This window comes from Homalodisca vitripennis, chromosome 2 (assembly GCF_021130785.1).
Source record: "Homalodisca vitripennis isolate AUS2020 chromosome 2, UT_GWSS_2.1, whole genome shotgun sequence".
Classification (NCBI taxonomy): domain Eukaryota; kingdom Metazoa; phylum Arthropoda; class Insecta; order Hemiptera; family Cicadellidae; genus Homalodisca; species Homalodisca vitripennis.
The window spans coordinates 42,147,047-42,164,536 of NC_060208.1; the positions used below are offsets into that span (position 1 = coordinate 42,147,047).

The following is a 17,490-nucleotide window of genomic DNA, read 5'->3' on the forward strand; positions in this document are numbered from 1 at the left end:
GTTGAATGTGGAAACAACGAGATCTGACATCTCAGTATAAAATATAATCCTCGATAATTTGGAAAAAATTAATGGAAAACAAACAAATAGCCAACTTACATTTCAGTATATGCAAGAAAAAGTTTCTAAATCTACCTGTTAACAGTAAAGATCTCCCATATTGGGTTTGGCTTAGTTGTGGTTTTAACTCAAACATCCGGCAGTGGTTTTTTGAACGATGGTGAAGTGGCCTTTATTATATGGTAGCGCATTATCATATACCTTAAGTTTTTTACGGATTTGTTGAGCTTTAAGGGTTTCCATTCCTTATGTATTTTCTGAAAGTTCACGATTTTTTACTTGATCTGAATAATTGGTTTCGTTTCCTTATTCGTCTTATATTGCTTCACATACTTTAGTAGGTTCTACGGAAGAAACGATGTGTTGGTTATAGCTTGATTGAGTATGAGGGCAAGCAATTTAACTGCTTCTTTCATGTATTTTAGAGAGCAAGGAGTACAAAATTAAAAAAAATTTTATTTATGATTACAGCAGAGGTGTTGGTTCTCATTGTTTAATTGAATTTGAAAGCACGATACATTAACGTGTCATTTTACGTAAGTTCTTAAATTTTGAAAATGCTCTTTTTAATCGATTTTTACTGGCTGACTCAGCTTCCCATAACTTGTACTTTCACATAACTGCGATAAGGTATGAATTCATTGCCACAAGTATATAAGAAGGAGGAAGGCTACAGGAAGTAACATTGTATGCATCGGCCATCACACTAAGAGAGTTATATCAAATAGCCAAATAGCCTTAGTACTCTCTCTGCATCCATTCTTCATATGTTCAGGGAATATATATATATATATATATATATATATATATATATATATATATATACATTTATTCCCTGACCCCTCAATAGCTACATAGTCTACCATTATATATCGGCATCACAGCTTCGACGACAGTGTTATTCTCCATTAATGCTCTCGCATTAACTCTCTTGTTCTAACAGCTGTTTGTTCTTTTTATTATTATATTAGTTTCTTTCTTAGAACAAACTATTTTTTAGTTTTTAACAAAGCCAGGTGATTTTGGTTTTTAAATTACGATTATATTGTCAGGAAAAAAATATTTTTATTCATCAAAGATCATTCCAAATCTATACCAATGTCTTACTTGACTCTTTCAATTAATTGATTCTGCAAATTATTACAAACTTTATGTTCCAAGGCTCTAAAACCACTTTTCGGTTGAATGTTTCGGCTTTTAATATAATTAAATATTCTTGCTCTATATGTTAAGGGTGTCATAATTTACAGAAAATTATTGAACGCAAAGTTTAGCTTTTTATCTTAATTATTTATCATAACGGAAACAAGTATAAACACACTTTGAAATAAATTAAAGTTTTTTCGGTGATAATATATAGGTGGCATCCCAATAACACAAGTGTTGAATTTCCTGATTTGCAGTTAAACAAAGATATATGCACATTTATGGAAATAAATCAGCTGTTGTAAATGTACTTTCCTCAAATTAGACACACCCAGAACTTTATAAATAAAACATATTCGTTTACACATTCGCTCTGCTCTTCAAACTGTCGACTGTTTCATTTATAAGTTCATGTGTTCTGGTGGATCCACAGAGTATGAAACATTACTGTGTAAGAGAACAATGGGTGATTCACGTATCCTCTTAATCTCGGTGGTAAGTAAGTGTTTCTTCCAATTTTTCGTTGTACCGTATAACAAACATATGGTAAAATCTCTTGTTAGGTAATATTAAAATATAATTCTCACCATTCTCGTAAGTATTGTAGCCATTATATTTACCACACAACTAATGATATAAGGATTTTGAAATATTTATCACAAATAATTCGATTTCTTTATACATGTGACTGTATAAAACTAATTTATTTTTATATACAGGGAATAAAAAAAATTTAAACACCTTATGGGTATTTAATTTAATTTGCAGTATTTATAAAATGTATCATTCTTTAAAAATCTCTTAACCTTTCTAACACGTAAAAGTCGGATATGCTCCTGAAAATTAACTTATCCTTACAAATTTTTATTTGCTAACACTCTCAGCCCCACGTGAAGTATCATGATTATAATGTTCACACTTATTAAAGAGTAACATAGACACTGGAGCACAAGTGTTACTTTATTCCTTTCACCTATAATAATAACTTTTTATTATTACATGTAAACCAAGTCTGTTACATTAATTTTTAAATATAAATTTCTGTATTTAGTTTTACCTTTAACTAGACGTGTATTAATAGTGAATTTTTTTACCTGTAACCAAATTTTAATAACTTTTTCTATTAGATCATAATATATGAAATATCCCAAAATATGGAGCAAATCTTCCCTGTTTACATGCAAAATATTGTACGTTATGAAAAAGAGATTTAAAAGGACTTGGTCTGCTTTGTGCAGTTTCTAGTTCCGAGCATTTACCTTATGATTAAGTTAAAATTGAATTGAAAAAAGGTAATAGTTAAAATATTGAACTGAACAAAAGATTATTTATAAAACTAGACCTAAAAGAAGTCCTTTAACAAAATTATTATTAGTCATAGTTTGAATTTCATACGGTAAAATTTGAAATTAAATTAAATTAAATTAAATTTCTTGTAATTTTTATGCTATAATTTATATGATATATGTGCGATTGCTTGGCTTGTGTGGCCTATATTTTCAAACTTATTAGGGCCATTGTTTTCAAAGAACCGTCTCTTTTAGATATAATTTATACTGTATTTATATTAGAAATGTAGCCACGAAATGTGTTTGATGTAAATATAAATATACAATAATAAGCCTTTCAACACTTTTTATAGAATTTATTTACACAAAATTTGGAACTCAACGAATTCATTATTAGGTACTTGTGTAGGTAAGGTAAATGAAGTAAATAAATAATTTCACCCAAATTTTTTTAAATACCTTAGTGGCTAAATTTGTGTTTTTAATTTTTTATTCTGTATTTAATTTATAAGACTTTGACCCAAAGATTTTAAATACTGTATAACCTCCTCGATTAAGGCCACAGCTAATGTGTGAACCCCTTATGATCAGCTGATTTCACGTGTGCGATAGTTCAGATAATTATACTATGAATAAACGTTATTATTAACTACCATTTTCAAAAATCGATTAAGAATAAATAAATAACTAACACCCAAAAAAGTAACTTAAACTAGATTATTTCGAAAACAGTGCAATTAAGTAAAACATTCATTCCCAGGACTATTATTACTATTTATTTACTCATTAATGAATTACTTTAGAAGAAAGAAATCATCTGTTTTAGGAACAGCCGTTAATTGATCCAATTATTTTTATAAATCGGGTATTGATATTAGTTGTAATAATTTTAATATGATATTGTTGCTAAAAAAGAAAATCTTTGCTTTAATTCTGAACTTTTATATTGAAAAGCCAAACTTTTATTGCATAAAAAGCGGTTTCTCATAGTTTTGTCGTCTGTACTATAGATTTAATGAAATTTAACATCAGAAGTTTTAAACGATTGCCATATTAGTACTAGTAAATATATTGTATTAATATTTCGCAAAGTGTTACATGTAACATAGAAATATAGTCACGCACAATTAAAAGTTATGTCGATAAAAGTACTTTTGAATCATACGTTTTTACGTAAAAATCACAAAGAGACATACGGATTGAAAAATAATATTTTTTATAAAATGTGTTTATACGAAATTTTCCTATGTTTTGGCATGACTTATCATTTCCTAAAGTTGTATAACATAATTTTGAAACTCTGCATATGCCAGCATCACATCTAAACGAGGATAAATCTATACTCGATATATGTTTATCTATGTAGTGACAAAATAATAAGCGAGCTCAACTGTTTAGAGAACCGCTATTGTAAATTCACGAAAATCCCGAGCGCTTTACGACACTGATAAGATTCTTAAAACGAGGAAAGCGCAGAACTACTGTGCTGTATGTTAACAAACTGTAACTTTTACAGTGTTTGTTCAGTTTAATCAGCTTAAGCTACAGTAAAAAACGTTTATTTGGATTATTTACGAACAAGGAAAGTAACTAATTTCCCCTTCCTGTATATATAGAGAAACTGGTCATGTATTACTTCAGTCCAAAAATATTTCCTTTGTACATGTGTTACAATGGCAATGGCAACATTATTGTTTGTTACATTACTCATTACGGTAAGCTTTACTTCGATCAGTGATTATGGATTATTTTTTTATGAATTTATTTGAATAAAATAATTTTTAAACCTATATAGTGCTTTAATATTTCAAAATATTTGCTTTCAGTTTACATAAAGTACTTGCATATGTATAATATATACATTCGTATATACAATAAAATGTTATGTATTTTTATATTCTTTTTTTTAAAGAGAGTCATCAACTAAAATAGGTTAGAGTACAAGTTCTAATAAGTATTATGGATGTATGATATATTTGTTTGAGTGTCTGCTTTATGTTCATAAGAGTATACGTATTTTAACGGGTGTTATAGAAGGAGTATTCGTAGGTAGTATTTGATTTTATGATAGGATCATCTCATGAATCTTTTGTTTTGATTTAAATTTTATTCTTAACTTTGATAAGGAATATAAAAATATTTAATGATCCCAGAGGCTGAGAATGATTCCATTGTTAAAATAACTACATATTGAAAGTTTAACCACAGTTCTAAAAATTAAACCTACGTTTACTGTTTTCAGAATTTATCGCAAATACAGTAAATGTTTATTAAGTGTAAATCTGATGATGGGAAGCACCACATCATTTAAATTGGAATTAAAAATATCGCTTAATAATTTAAATATCAATTTTCTTCAACTCATCTTTGTATTCTACCATTTATTGGTATAACATAGTTATTGAGTATCTGTGCAGCTTTGCAAATATTTAGTTTTAAATGTTACGTTTATTTTTAACTGTGGGTTTATTTTTGTTTAGACTGACAGTTAAATGTTTACATACTGAATATATAGTTGCTATATCTAACAGCGTGACCATTTTAAGATAGTCAATACCATGTCTAGGAGATAAAAAAAACCAAGGGGTGTCAGGAACAATGAAGAACAAGGAAAATTCGAATTGACTTCTATAACACATCCAGCAAGTTAGATTAGGAAAAAAAATAATAGTATAGGAGCTAGCAACGTTTTCGAGAGAGAATTTCAGGTCAGCTGAAATTTTGATATGCTGTCTTTCTTGCTCTTTCGGTTTGAGTCCGGGCTATCTGGCTGGCGGTAGTGGTTGCGTTTATTAATGCGCATCTTACCTGCACAGGTAAAAATCCTAGAGCGCTTCGGCAAATGGACAACATGGCGTCAGTCTAAAATCACATGTTTGTTTTGTTTTTGTGTTATTTGTGATGTTTATTTATTAATTTCGCTACAATCGCCAGTGGTAAAATGAAATGTGAATCTGTAAAGGACATAAAGATAAAATCATTATTCATTTTCATGATGGTTGTTTAAAATATAAACTGAAGACATTGAATGCCTACTGAAATAAATGAGACAGGTGGTTTGTGAGAGAAGAGTGTTTTTTTAATTAGAAAACACATATCATTTTACCACTGGCGATTGTTGCGAAAGTAATAAATAAACATCACAAATAACACAAACACAAAACAAACATATGACTTTAGACTGACGCCATGTTGTCCATTTGTCGAAGCGCTCCAGGATTTTTACCTGTGCAGGTAAGATGCGCATTAATAAACGCAACCACTACCGCCAGCCAGATAGCCCGGACTCCAACCGAAAGAGCAAGAAAGACAGCATATCAAAATTTCAGCTGACCTGAAATTCTTGTTTTAGAAACGTTGCTAGCTCCCGTAATATAACTTGGAAGTTTTGAACAAGATATGGGAGAGGTACAGGATGGTTACAAAGTGAAGCGAAACAGTTGAAAAATATTAATTAAAAACTTTGATTATATACGTTTGGAGATGAAGCTGAAGGTATTTTAACAAAGTATCGTCTTTCTCGAAGTGATCTGAAAAACTACGATAAATTAATATAATGATTGATTAGTCATTTTAACGAAAACTAAATATTGTGTATGAACCGACTAGATTTTTCACAAAAAAAGAAAAAAAAAATCTAAATGAAGGGTGAACAGGTGGAAGCGTTTATAAATTATCTATACAGAATGTCAATTAATTATAATGTTGTCATCTACATTAAATACTTATTATAAAAAAATATTCAAGGACTTCAGGACACCAAACTCTCCGATGATCTCCTGAAAATCTTTAGAGGAAGATTTTACTCTAAAGCAAGTGAAGGAAAGATGATGATGCTGATTTAGTCCACCAGCAACAGTTATTAGTGTGACAACAAATAGGCTAGTCACGTATTGATGCTGCAGATAAGAATAAAGATTCGTAGAAAAAACAAGTTCGAAAATATTGGCAATGTGGTAAAGCCTATCCCCACAACAAAGTCCTATGGTCTGCTCAAGGGGCTAAATTTAATATTTCCCAAGTGTGGAACTTTGATAAAATGAGTATTAGGACTAGTAGGCCTAATAAATTAATTTGTCTTTTAAAACAAAACTCATTTTCTAGTCAAGAAATAATGTCCCTTTGAGGTGCTTTTCAGAACAGATAAACTCTATTTGATCTAAATCATAGGCAGTTGACATGGCGATAGGAACTCTTCTATAACATTTTGTTTGGATAGTGTAGCCGATGTAACAGTAATTTGGAGTTCTACGTATTACAGATTGTTCATAGTTAAATGTAAACTTCGTGACGTGATATGAAACTTTTTAGACAGGGTAAATGTACTAAAAACATTCATGGTAAATTTTGACCTGAGTTAATTTATAAATCAGAAATCAGAAAAAATATTGTTTATAAGACGTATATGATGTTTAAGGAGAACAAAAGCCCTTCCTAAGGAGACCATAGGTACCATAAATACAGATTAATACAGAATTGAAATTAGAGACGAAATGTATCCATATGCTATTGGTGAACCAAGGCGAGTATTATTTTGGATGAGGTATAACACAGAAAAAGAAATAAATAATTTGAAAAAAAAATTTGTAATATCCAAAGTAGAAAAATATATAGATTTGCGGGTTTGGCGATTGTTTCAAAGTTAAACGGGGAAGTAAGGATTTGTGCAGATTACAAAAACATAAGTAAATATATATATAACCTGAGAGACTTATTCTTTCATCTGCAGATGATATATAGGGCAGTTAGAAGGATCTGAATATTTTTCAACACTAGATTATAAGTAGAATATTATCACATACCTCTAGCTTCAGAATCCTGACTCTAACAATAGCTTGTACACATAATAGAATATATTCGTATAGTTTCAGCAGACTTATTGTATATCTAGTGCATCTGATGTGTATATATTGAGTAAGCAACTTTGAAAATTTGGCAGTGTTGGATGATTCAGTAGTATATGGAAATATTAGGGAAAACACAGCAAGAGAAACATTACCAGCCAGTATCTTACGTTTTAGGTTAGAACATTAATTTGATCTCTTAAGTACTTAATTTATCTTTATTTTAAGTGACATATGAAATTAGAAATGACTTTAATATTTAGTGAAACACTTCACTTCTGTTAATATAAACATTTTAGAAACAAAAAATTAACATTACACATTATGAAATGTATTTATTAAAACTTCCAATCTCTAACATATAAAACAAAAAATATTGTTTTTACATGATGAGCTCTGCAATTCGTTAGACGCGTAATTAGTAACAAAGCCAGAGAACGAGTTAATAAGACTGATAATCGGCGTTGAAACTGTATTACGAGTATTGAATATAATGACTATATAATTTCAACCTAAGTAAATATATACAAATGTACTTAGCTCGTTTAAATCATGGACACAGGAGAATGGACTATCGATGATTGAGACAATATTAAATGGAGAAGCATCATTTATTCCTCAGATGGGGACTGTAAAATACTAAAAATATTTTGGAGAAAATCTCCCTGTAAATAAATTGTAAAAAAGTGTTTTGGCCTATTTTCATATGAAATACGATAATCTAGCTCGATTTCACCTTGCTTGATAAGCAAGAGTTTAACCTAGAACTATTTACACTGCATCACACCCTGGAGACATAGCCTATATCGAAATAGTAAGTTAATTTGATCAATGAGAATGTCAAAGTGTGTGGAATGTTTTGAACTTTTTGTTTAAGGGAAGTTGGACTTCAACAACTCACGTAAATCAGACTTTTACTTTACTCATGATTAAAAAATCCATCAAAATATAATTTTGTATTGGTCTAGTGTGATAGTGTTTTTTTCATAACGCTTATAACTATTTTAAGCAGATATTGTCCTTGGCCGTTGCGGACATCAAAGTGAGTGACTATGTCTCTTGGAAGAAAGCAGACATAACGGCCTGGCACCAATATTTCCCTAGTCGTGCGCTGCAGGAAGAGAACTTGACTAATATCGGCGCAGTAAATGCTGCACAGAGCGTGGAGCAGGGTCTGGAGGAGAGTCTGCGCAGAGTCGCATGGTACCAGGCGCAGGAGCTGTCGACTGCGCAGTTGATGATGGAGGGGACAAGCGCACAGGGCTGTGTCGAAGGCATCTCTACTTTCATGACTAAAGCTATAGATAATGGTATTTTACAATAGATTTTTATAGTTTGAAGTTTTATAAGTCTTCTAATGGTATTTTATTTTTCAAACTCTCTATATAACAAGAGTGCCTATGACAAAAGTCAACGTCAAGACCTGTTATTAAAGTACGATTCAAACTTTAGTAAAGCCATAGTTTAATTATTAATTGTATTTACGAATATTTTGCTCAGTATTTCTGTTTACACAGAGGTATCCTCCTACCAGGATTGTGCGGCTGACGTTATACCCAGACTGCGTCGTGCAGCCGCCAATCTAACAAGGATAACTACCAACTACCAGAACGCTTACCACAGGGCTCTAACAGGCATCGACAGCTGCGTCAGGACCTACCCCAACAAGGACTCTCTTAGTAGGCTGAAGACTTGTGTGGAAGCGTGGAACAAGAACTACTTCACTGTGGCAAACAATACCAGGAGCTACAACGCCTTCGTCAGTCCGGCCATGACGACCTTCACTACAGCAGCAGAGTGCGCTCAAACTGCTGCAAAAAATGTGGTCGCCAAGGGATGGGAGTTCTTGCAGAAGCTAGTGCACTGTGCGAAGCTGAGCGAAAATATAGACGCGCAGGCGTATGAGGAACAGGTGGTAAGTTATCTGCAGCGGACTAGGTTTGGATTATCACTACAGGGAATGAAATAATTGTATAAAATGAACTATAGAATGCAAATGTTTCATGATACATACATTCACACACACACACACATATATATATATATTTGTATGTATATTTGTATGTATGTATGTATATATTTGATCTTATGGATGACAATGATGGAAACCACGAGACAATATTACAATAAATGAATTTGTCAGAATGCATTTTAACATGTGGCATATTAAAACATGTAGGCAAATTATCCCAGCACATAAAATATCATTTGATAGTGACGTGTTGTGCAAACTTCTATTTAAACACAAATTTAATGAAAACATGTGAATGTATCTATGTCTATAATGGTGTGAATGTCCAACTATAGAATTTGCCTGAGATTCATGGAATTTTATCTCTCAGTAGGCTGGCACAATTAATTTTTCTTTTTTTTGCTGTGGGACTCAACAATTGCTTTTCTTATGGTTGTTTTCTTTTCTGTCTGTCAATATTGAATCTATGAACATACAATTTTGCATTGAACCTCAGCTAAGTCCGTTACACGACACGTGGTGTAGGGTACTTCTATATTATCATTAATAGTAAACATTGTTAAAGTTTACTAGAGTAATTTTAGGCTTATTGTTTGAGGTATGATTTTTTGATGATAAATATATTAAAACAAAGAAGAGTGGCTTCAGTTATGAATTGTTCGATATATAACTAATTATATTATAATTTTTTTATCATGGTTTTAGAAATGAAAGATATGTATAATGTGTGTTGTATAAAATATTAGGACGAATAAAGTTTGGATTTTATTATTCCTGAGTAACTAAATAACATTTTATACTGAGGAAAGAAATGAAATAAAATTACAATTATATGTATCAATAGCAGGGAAAGAAAACCGACCATTAAACAAGTGTCATTGACCAATATTTTTAATTATTACACATGACTACTCTTATAAATGATGAAATAAATTATCACCAATACCAAACTCAGTAATTCATAATGTCAGAAGCTAAATTATGCCTCTTTGCCAACGTAGGTATCACATTTTCGTGAAAATCCAATGTTGTTTGAGAACGATTGAAGGAAGTATGGTCTAATTGAGCATATTGCTGTCTAATCTCACTGCCTGAATATCTATGGTGGACTCCAAATATTAGCAGTAAAATTCAGTTAAGCTCAGTTTCCTAAAATATTTTTATTTTTATTTGACATTTGGTCACGTTTCCAGTCCACAGGATACTCCAACTACTTGACCCAGAACGACCTCACCTCTCAGGTCCAGCTAGCTCAGGCCCTCAACAGCCAACAAGTCAGCCAGATAGAAGAGAAGATGTTGTTCTACTACGATCTGCAGAAGAGAGCCCTGGAGAGTTACGTCATAGAGTCCAGAGGATCCGGCCACTACTTGTCTCAAGTTGTCGGTTATCTCTCCGGATACTACTCCACCATCGCGGCCACATCCAGTGACAACCCGGGCGAGGTTCACTGTTCCACCTCAGCTTACTCGGCTCTTAGTGCCGTTGCAAATACTGGTAATGTTGAAGGCCTAATATCATAGAGCCTTAATAAACATTTATATGCACGCATATCCGGTTACTTGTTATAGGTAATAGTGCATTCAGTATATAGTATTACAGTTAAATGTTCATATATGCTGGTCCATATTCAATATAAGTTATAATTTTCACTCTAATTTTACGTCTTATAAACCAATATTAAATAACTAATAGAATCTACTGAAAACGTCATTAAACAATAATGTTCTACGTTAGTAACGGGTTAGGTTCTATTCCTCATGCTTGGAAAGTGCTTTTTTCCTCACTTAAACAATGGCGCTATTTTTACATTCCAACCTCAAATAAAAAAAAATGATTAGTTCTTTTTATAAATAATTTTTTATCTTTTCTGTGTATAAATATAATATTAAATATATAAAATTTAATGTATTAAAAAATCACGTTTACTTCTAAAAGAGCATTTAATATTATTTTAAGGCCTTTTAATATCGCAGTTCAATGCAGAGTGCAATACTGACTGATTGCATGATGCAATAATGTGTCAAACACGTTTAATGACATGGCAATCTACTATGCAATACAAAACTATACGCTATAAATGTAGTTACATATTTCATCATAACTCACATGCATTTCAATTTTTAATAAACTTTTTAATAAGGTAATTCATATATTTGTATATACTTTGAATTTGACAGTAAAAGTTTTAATCCACTTATTTTATACACGTTATAAAGTCTCATTTATAAAGTTTTACATACTATTTGTGTATTGGCGTGTTAATAAAAAGTTCTGTCGGTGTGAATTGTCTAAATCCGATAGTTTTATAAAATATATCTACTATATGCAATCGGATCAACCAATACGCGATATATTTTTCTTTCTATATTTTCCTGATTATGGAGATATTCACACCAATTATTATACTATATATGGATTATTATCCTTGTAAAAAAATATTTTCTGGACAAAAAAATATAGAACAAGCAACCTCATAAAAGCTTTCAATTTTTACAGGTTCATCAGCAGCCTTAGCGTGCGACCGGAATATCGTCGAGGACACCAAATATCGTCTCTCCAAAGTTAACAACGAATTTGCCGCAGTGAACAGTCTCTTGCCTGCAACCGGAAATGTGGCAATCCTCTCTTGTTTCAGTGAAGGATATATCTTCGCGGAGAAAACCATCCTTAACTGCTACAAGGTTGCCTCTTCACATTTCAGTGTAAATTACAAGGACGTGTACGACAGTGTTGTGAAGGACGTAGCGACACTTCTGGGGTATGAGAGCAGCTTCTTCGGGAACAATTCTCTTCCTTGCGGCGACTCTGTACTCAGGAGAGCCTACTCGGAAGCAGAGAAGGTCCTGTACGACCTGCAGCGCTGTCTATATAAAGATTCTGGTACTAAATACGCCGTCACTACTCCGGCCCCAGTGCCATCATAGTTTCTGGAACAATTGTTGACAACACATATGTGTTAAATTAAATAGACTTATGTAATAAAAACTTCACTTATTCTACTTCGTATGTTTTATAATTATATGAATTGTAAACTTTTAGAAACCCATAATTTCGTGATTTAAGTTAAGTTGATATTTCGCTGACGCTTTCATAAATGCATATCTGTTTTTCACGGTTTTTTGTTGTGGTTGGAACCAGTACTCTGAGATCGTGCTGATCCAGAATTATTCAACAGGTTACAAAAAATTATTTATTTTTACATTTAAAAACAATGGAACTCGATACTCTGCTATGGCAAAATGTAACGAAAAAATGTTACAAAGTGTTTGGTAATAGACGATTTATATACGAGTATAGTAGTAGATTATTGAAAAATTCATAGTGAGTGTGTTAACACATAGAAAAGTATGTTCAAGAAATTCACTCAAGTGCAAGTGTTCAAAATTAAAGCCAAAAGGAAACTTGTTGTTTGAGTTGGAGGAAGACCCTGAGATCGAACTATATGCACCACAACACTATTAATGAAGGTATTAGTGAGATAAAGTGACGTAATTTTATTTATAGCGTTTTTCGAGTAACTTTGATTTGTTAATACAAGTAATTATATAACCTTTTCTCAGAAAGTATGCAATATAAAGAGCTGAAGTTATACATCACATAGACAATATAGATGTATAAATATATGTCCATTTCAATAAAATTATACACAAATACTGTAATAAGCAGTATATTGAAAAATTATATTATTAAAAACATTATATGAAAATAATACAGCGTCTCATTCTAAAAATAACAAAAGTTGTACGCATTTTACAAAACCACATCAAGATAGCAGGGTGAATATTGCAAATGTATATCAATGTTAGTTCTTAAGAAATAGGTACATAAAATTTGTCGAATGAGTACTGAAAATTACAAATTCAAGACTCACTTTTAAGGCTCTACACTGGATATTATCAAATAACAGAAAACCGTGTTATAGTAAGAGTAACATAACCAATCATAATTCCAAAATAAGTTTTAGAAAAGCCAAAATAACAATGTGTACTAGTGTACTGTACTTACAGTTTTAATAATGTTTAGCTTAATATGTTTAATAATGTAATGGAAACATAATTGAAAACATACAAATAGACGACTGGTAGAACACTTTTCAACTGAAAGAGGAGGATCCACCGCTTCCTTTGATTTTAAACTCCAAACTTCCGGCTCTACAAGCAAGCTTAATTTTTATGTCTCTCTTTGTTCAGCCTTGCATATAAAATACAAGTTAATAACTAATTATTTGCTTCAAAGTCTAATTTAATTTAACTTTGTTTATAAATAGCATGGAGTTAAAAAAATGATGCACTTTAAATGCATATAAAACCTTATATATATAATAATTTAAACATTTTGTTAATTCTTGATTTTTATCAATTGAGCTAACCCTATTTTGTCTCACTGCCAAATAATTTTGATTCTACTAGATATTTATATCAGGCTAAATAATCTATTGTCTGCAGATTAAGGTGTTTTGAATTGATCTCAAACGGTATAGTGTCTGCATGTTTTCCTCTTGAATATTATGTTATGGAAAGTAATTTTATAAATAAACTGTAAAACGCTTAAATATGTTACTTCTGAATTTGGTTTCAATTAACGACTGTACTTTATTTTACAAGGGTTTCAAGAAAGACATTCTAAACTTAAACGATATCTAAGTAGCTCAATTTAAACTTCAATATATAGTTGGCTTAAAACATAATGGTTGATAATTTTTAACCTTTTTTAATAAACGAACAGATTGGAGCCTTGTGTTGTCTGTGTAACTGTAACTCTGAAATGGTACGGAACCTAGGCTAATCTGATTACATGCAAACAACCGTCCGTAATACGTGATTGCAGGGATTGCTGTGTCTGCAGATTTAGTGGCGGGAAGCAGGGGGAGTGTTTACGTAAGGCTCTGTTACCATAGTAACTGAGTGTAAACAAAGTACAACAATCTGTCATTGTCTCCTAGCACGTGGTTTACCCTGATCTAGCCGTAGGGAATTATAGATCATTGTTGAGCATTTTATTAAACATCATGTAAAACACATTTCTTTAACTCAAGCAATTTGGATATTTTAAAATATCTTTCATAAATAAAAAACCACCCACTTTATCTGTACGGTATTCCTAATTTATGAGCTAATAAATCACAAAAGAGTAACGCTTTATATTATAATGAAAAGCCGATGCAAATTTTGAAATAAAATAAAAATACAAAGTTTCATACTGCACATAATACTATAGGTACAATTTTCTATTATTTTATAAAAGAAAGTCACAATTCACCAATAATTTATGTATTTTAACACGAGGCTTCTATATTTATTTCGATGTCGAAAGGCTTCGTGTTAAAATATAGAAATTATTGGAGAATTGTGACTTTCTTTTATAAAATAATAGAAATGTATATATCCAATAAGAAGAGCTCCTCCTCCTTAAATGAAATATAGGTATAATGTTTTAATTAAATCAGTCGAGTCTAAAAAAGAGCATTTTATAGTTTACTTTAGAATCTGCTGTCATTCTAAAATATCAAGCAATAAAATAACGGTGTTCTTGTGAACTCTGCTCAGTACGTACACTTCCACTGCGGCGCTTAATGATTAACTGTATGTACTATTGGCTAGTGTGCAATTTGTACTATTATATTGATATTTTATCATGAAAGTTCATTTTTAAATAAATACATATTTAGTCTCTATAGTAACTCTAAATATTCATTACACAATATTTTGGGACTTAACGGTTTAAAACTTATTAATGTGAAAATGTTATACATTTATATAATAATATAACACAGACGGTAACAACATTATGTAAAGGGTTAACGAAATTATATTCACTAAAATGGCGCCATAATAAACTATAAAAGGCCATTAGTAGTAAACAATTAAACAATTTTAAGCGAAGCACTTAATCGTAATTCCACAGGTGTTGATTGGATGCAATGAAGTGATGACGGTTTCGTTAGAAGTGTGAATACGAGTTTTATACCCGGAAAACAAGTTTTACGTCTATGTTACGCGTTGAAAACTTACTTCTTTCTTATTATAATATTTTTAATCTTCCTTGATAAATAATAAAGATTAAGGCATTCACGACTAAAAAGCTATGAATACCCCATCAAATAAGTAACATTGTAATCAAAGATTTTCTTTAGAGGTTGTTAGGGTTGTAAAATTTTTAAATAAAAGTTGTTTAATTTTCCACTAATTACAAATGAAAAGTATCTATCGAACACTTTCAATACAAATAAAACAATCTTCTTTTCTATTTGATTTACGAATTGATGTTTTGTTTTTAACCCAATATAATAATCTTTAATTGCTGATTTTCCAAAAATGTAATATCCTGGACTATAAAGGTTATCCAGAAGGTAACTCAGGGTGATACTAAATAAGCTATGTAAGTCAGAAATGAAACATTATTAACTGTGATTATACAATTGATGTAATAAAGATTTTCAATTTTCTTTTTACGAAATTCAATTGTTTCCTAAAAATTGCATCAAAATATTTTAGATATAGTTATATCGTGTAGTGAAAAATACTTTCTGAAGATGATTGTTCAAACGAAATATGTTTTAGTTCGCTTCGTATGTTTATTAAGTACGAGTACATAATAGATATGTTGAGTATCTAAAAGTTAAGTCGTGCAATCCGGTTTGACAACTTAACAATGGAAGCTATACTCAACCAATAAATAAGTGAGTCAAAATATTTTGATCAGATGACAGCGTATCCGTATTGCCTGTAATGAGAAAGTGAGATAAGAGAATTTAGAAAATTACGTCGTGAAATGTATATGCCTAAGTGTCGTCTACACTGTTATGATTATTTTACTAGGTATAATTACATTGACTTTATATCTGTCAATTTATTTGCTTACCTAGAACAACGGATGTAGATGTTGCGTCTATAGTGGAGACATGACCGTCTTGTTGGTAGGCAAAATTGTTTTAAACTGTATCCCGCGATTTATTGTCTGTTAAATCTCAGTAATAAGCAAAGCTCTTATGACGCATTATATCAATCACTATGATTCTTCTATGAGGTGCTCTTAGCCAAACCGTTTATAGATAACATGAAAACCTTGAACTTCACAGTACGCTTACTTGGTATACTTATTCAGCAATTTAGAACAATAGTTAACGTGTCTGTAGTACGAGAAAATACGAGTATGACCTTCTTAATTGAGTCATATTGAGTGAAAATCTATATCTATAACTACTGTTGTTAATTTTTTTTATACCTTTTGGAGTATATATGATTCAGTGTTCATGAATGTTACAAAAGGGTCTTGTGTTTAGATTTATATGTTATGATTATATTAAGGCTTATGGTTATGGCGGTAAGGTGTTATGATTGTATCTGTAAAAAGGAAATATTAGAAATAGAAGAAAATAAAAGATCTAAGACAACAGTATCTACCGTAGGTTATTACATATATAACTTTATTTATAATATACATTTTGTAGTGCCAGATTTGTAGAACAAATTCTCATTCTATTTAAATTTAATTCTTTAAATTATTCAATTCCTTACAAAAGGTTGGCAAAAATGTATTTTGCTGAATTAATTTTTATTCTTTTCATGTATTTAAATTGATTTAAACCTAACTTATACGTAATAAAACATTATAAACAAGCTATGTAAAATTATAATTCTTCACTTATAATTAATTATTCAGTAAAGAAGTAACCTTTCAAATTAGGAATTAAATTATTTAGTATAACAAACATAGGCATTTTATGAGTAAACACTGCTTTTATAAAACATGATTAAGATAAATTAATGGTATATAATATAAAACTAATTTGTTGTCAAATTATGTATATGTCCATTTTATTCATGGACGTAAACATTATTGTTTAAGTTAAATATTTTAACAAACCCTTACGAATCTTTGAAATTAAAATATATTTCTACTACATATAGTTGTAGGATAAATGTAATATAAATTATTGGAGATGATAAAATATTTAAAAAAAAATCTATAATCATAATAACATTAGTATTACAAACTGTTCAGCAACGCAGTTGAATAATGGACTTATAGCAACATAAATTATACGGTGTTTTTATAAAACATGACCATCCTTTATTTAGTAAGCGGAATTAAAATTTCTAAAATACCCTTAGTGTTTTATAATATATAGTTTAAATATATAGTCTATCGTTAAATAAATTCTTTTCAGCAGTTT

The 17,490-nt window shown here is 30.7% G+C and overlaps 1 protein-coding gene across 3 annotated transcripts; it reads left to right on the forward strand.

Annotated features, from left to right (window-relative positions):
• The first annotated feature begins 1,571 nt into the window (after positions 1–1,571).
• Positions 1,572–12,313, forward strand: LOC124353843. 3 transcript variants are annotated; one of them, XM_046803864.1, is made up of 5 exons: positions 1,572–1,701; positions 8,352–8,649; positions 8,857–9,254; positions 10,505–10,808; positions 11,811–12,313. In XM_046803864.1, exons 1-5 carry the CDS (start codon positions 1,618–1,620, stop codon positions 12,236–12,238), a joined length of 1,512 nt encoding a protein of 503 aa, XP_046659820.1. In that variant the 5' UTR covers positions 1,572–1,617; the 3' UTR covers positions 12,239–12,313. The 3 variants fall into 3 exon arrangements, with proteins under 3 accessions (XP_046659820.1, XP_046659822.1, XP_046659821.1); XM_046803866.1 differs by having other exon boundaries at positions 1,651–1,701; positions 8,349–8,649; XM_046803865.1 differs by lacking the exon at positions 1,572–1,701 and adding an exon at positions 4,086–4,210.
• Positions 12,314–17,490: the final 5,177 nt, after the last annotated feature.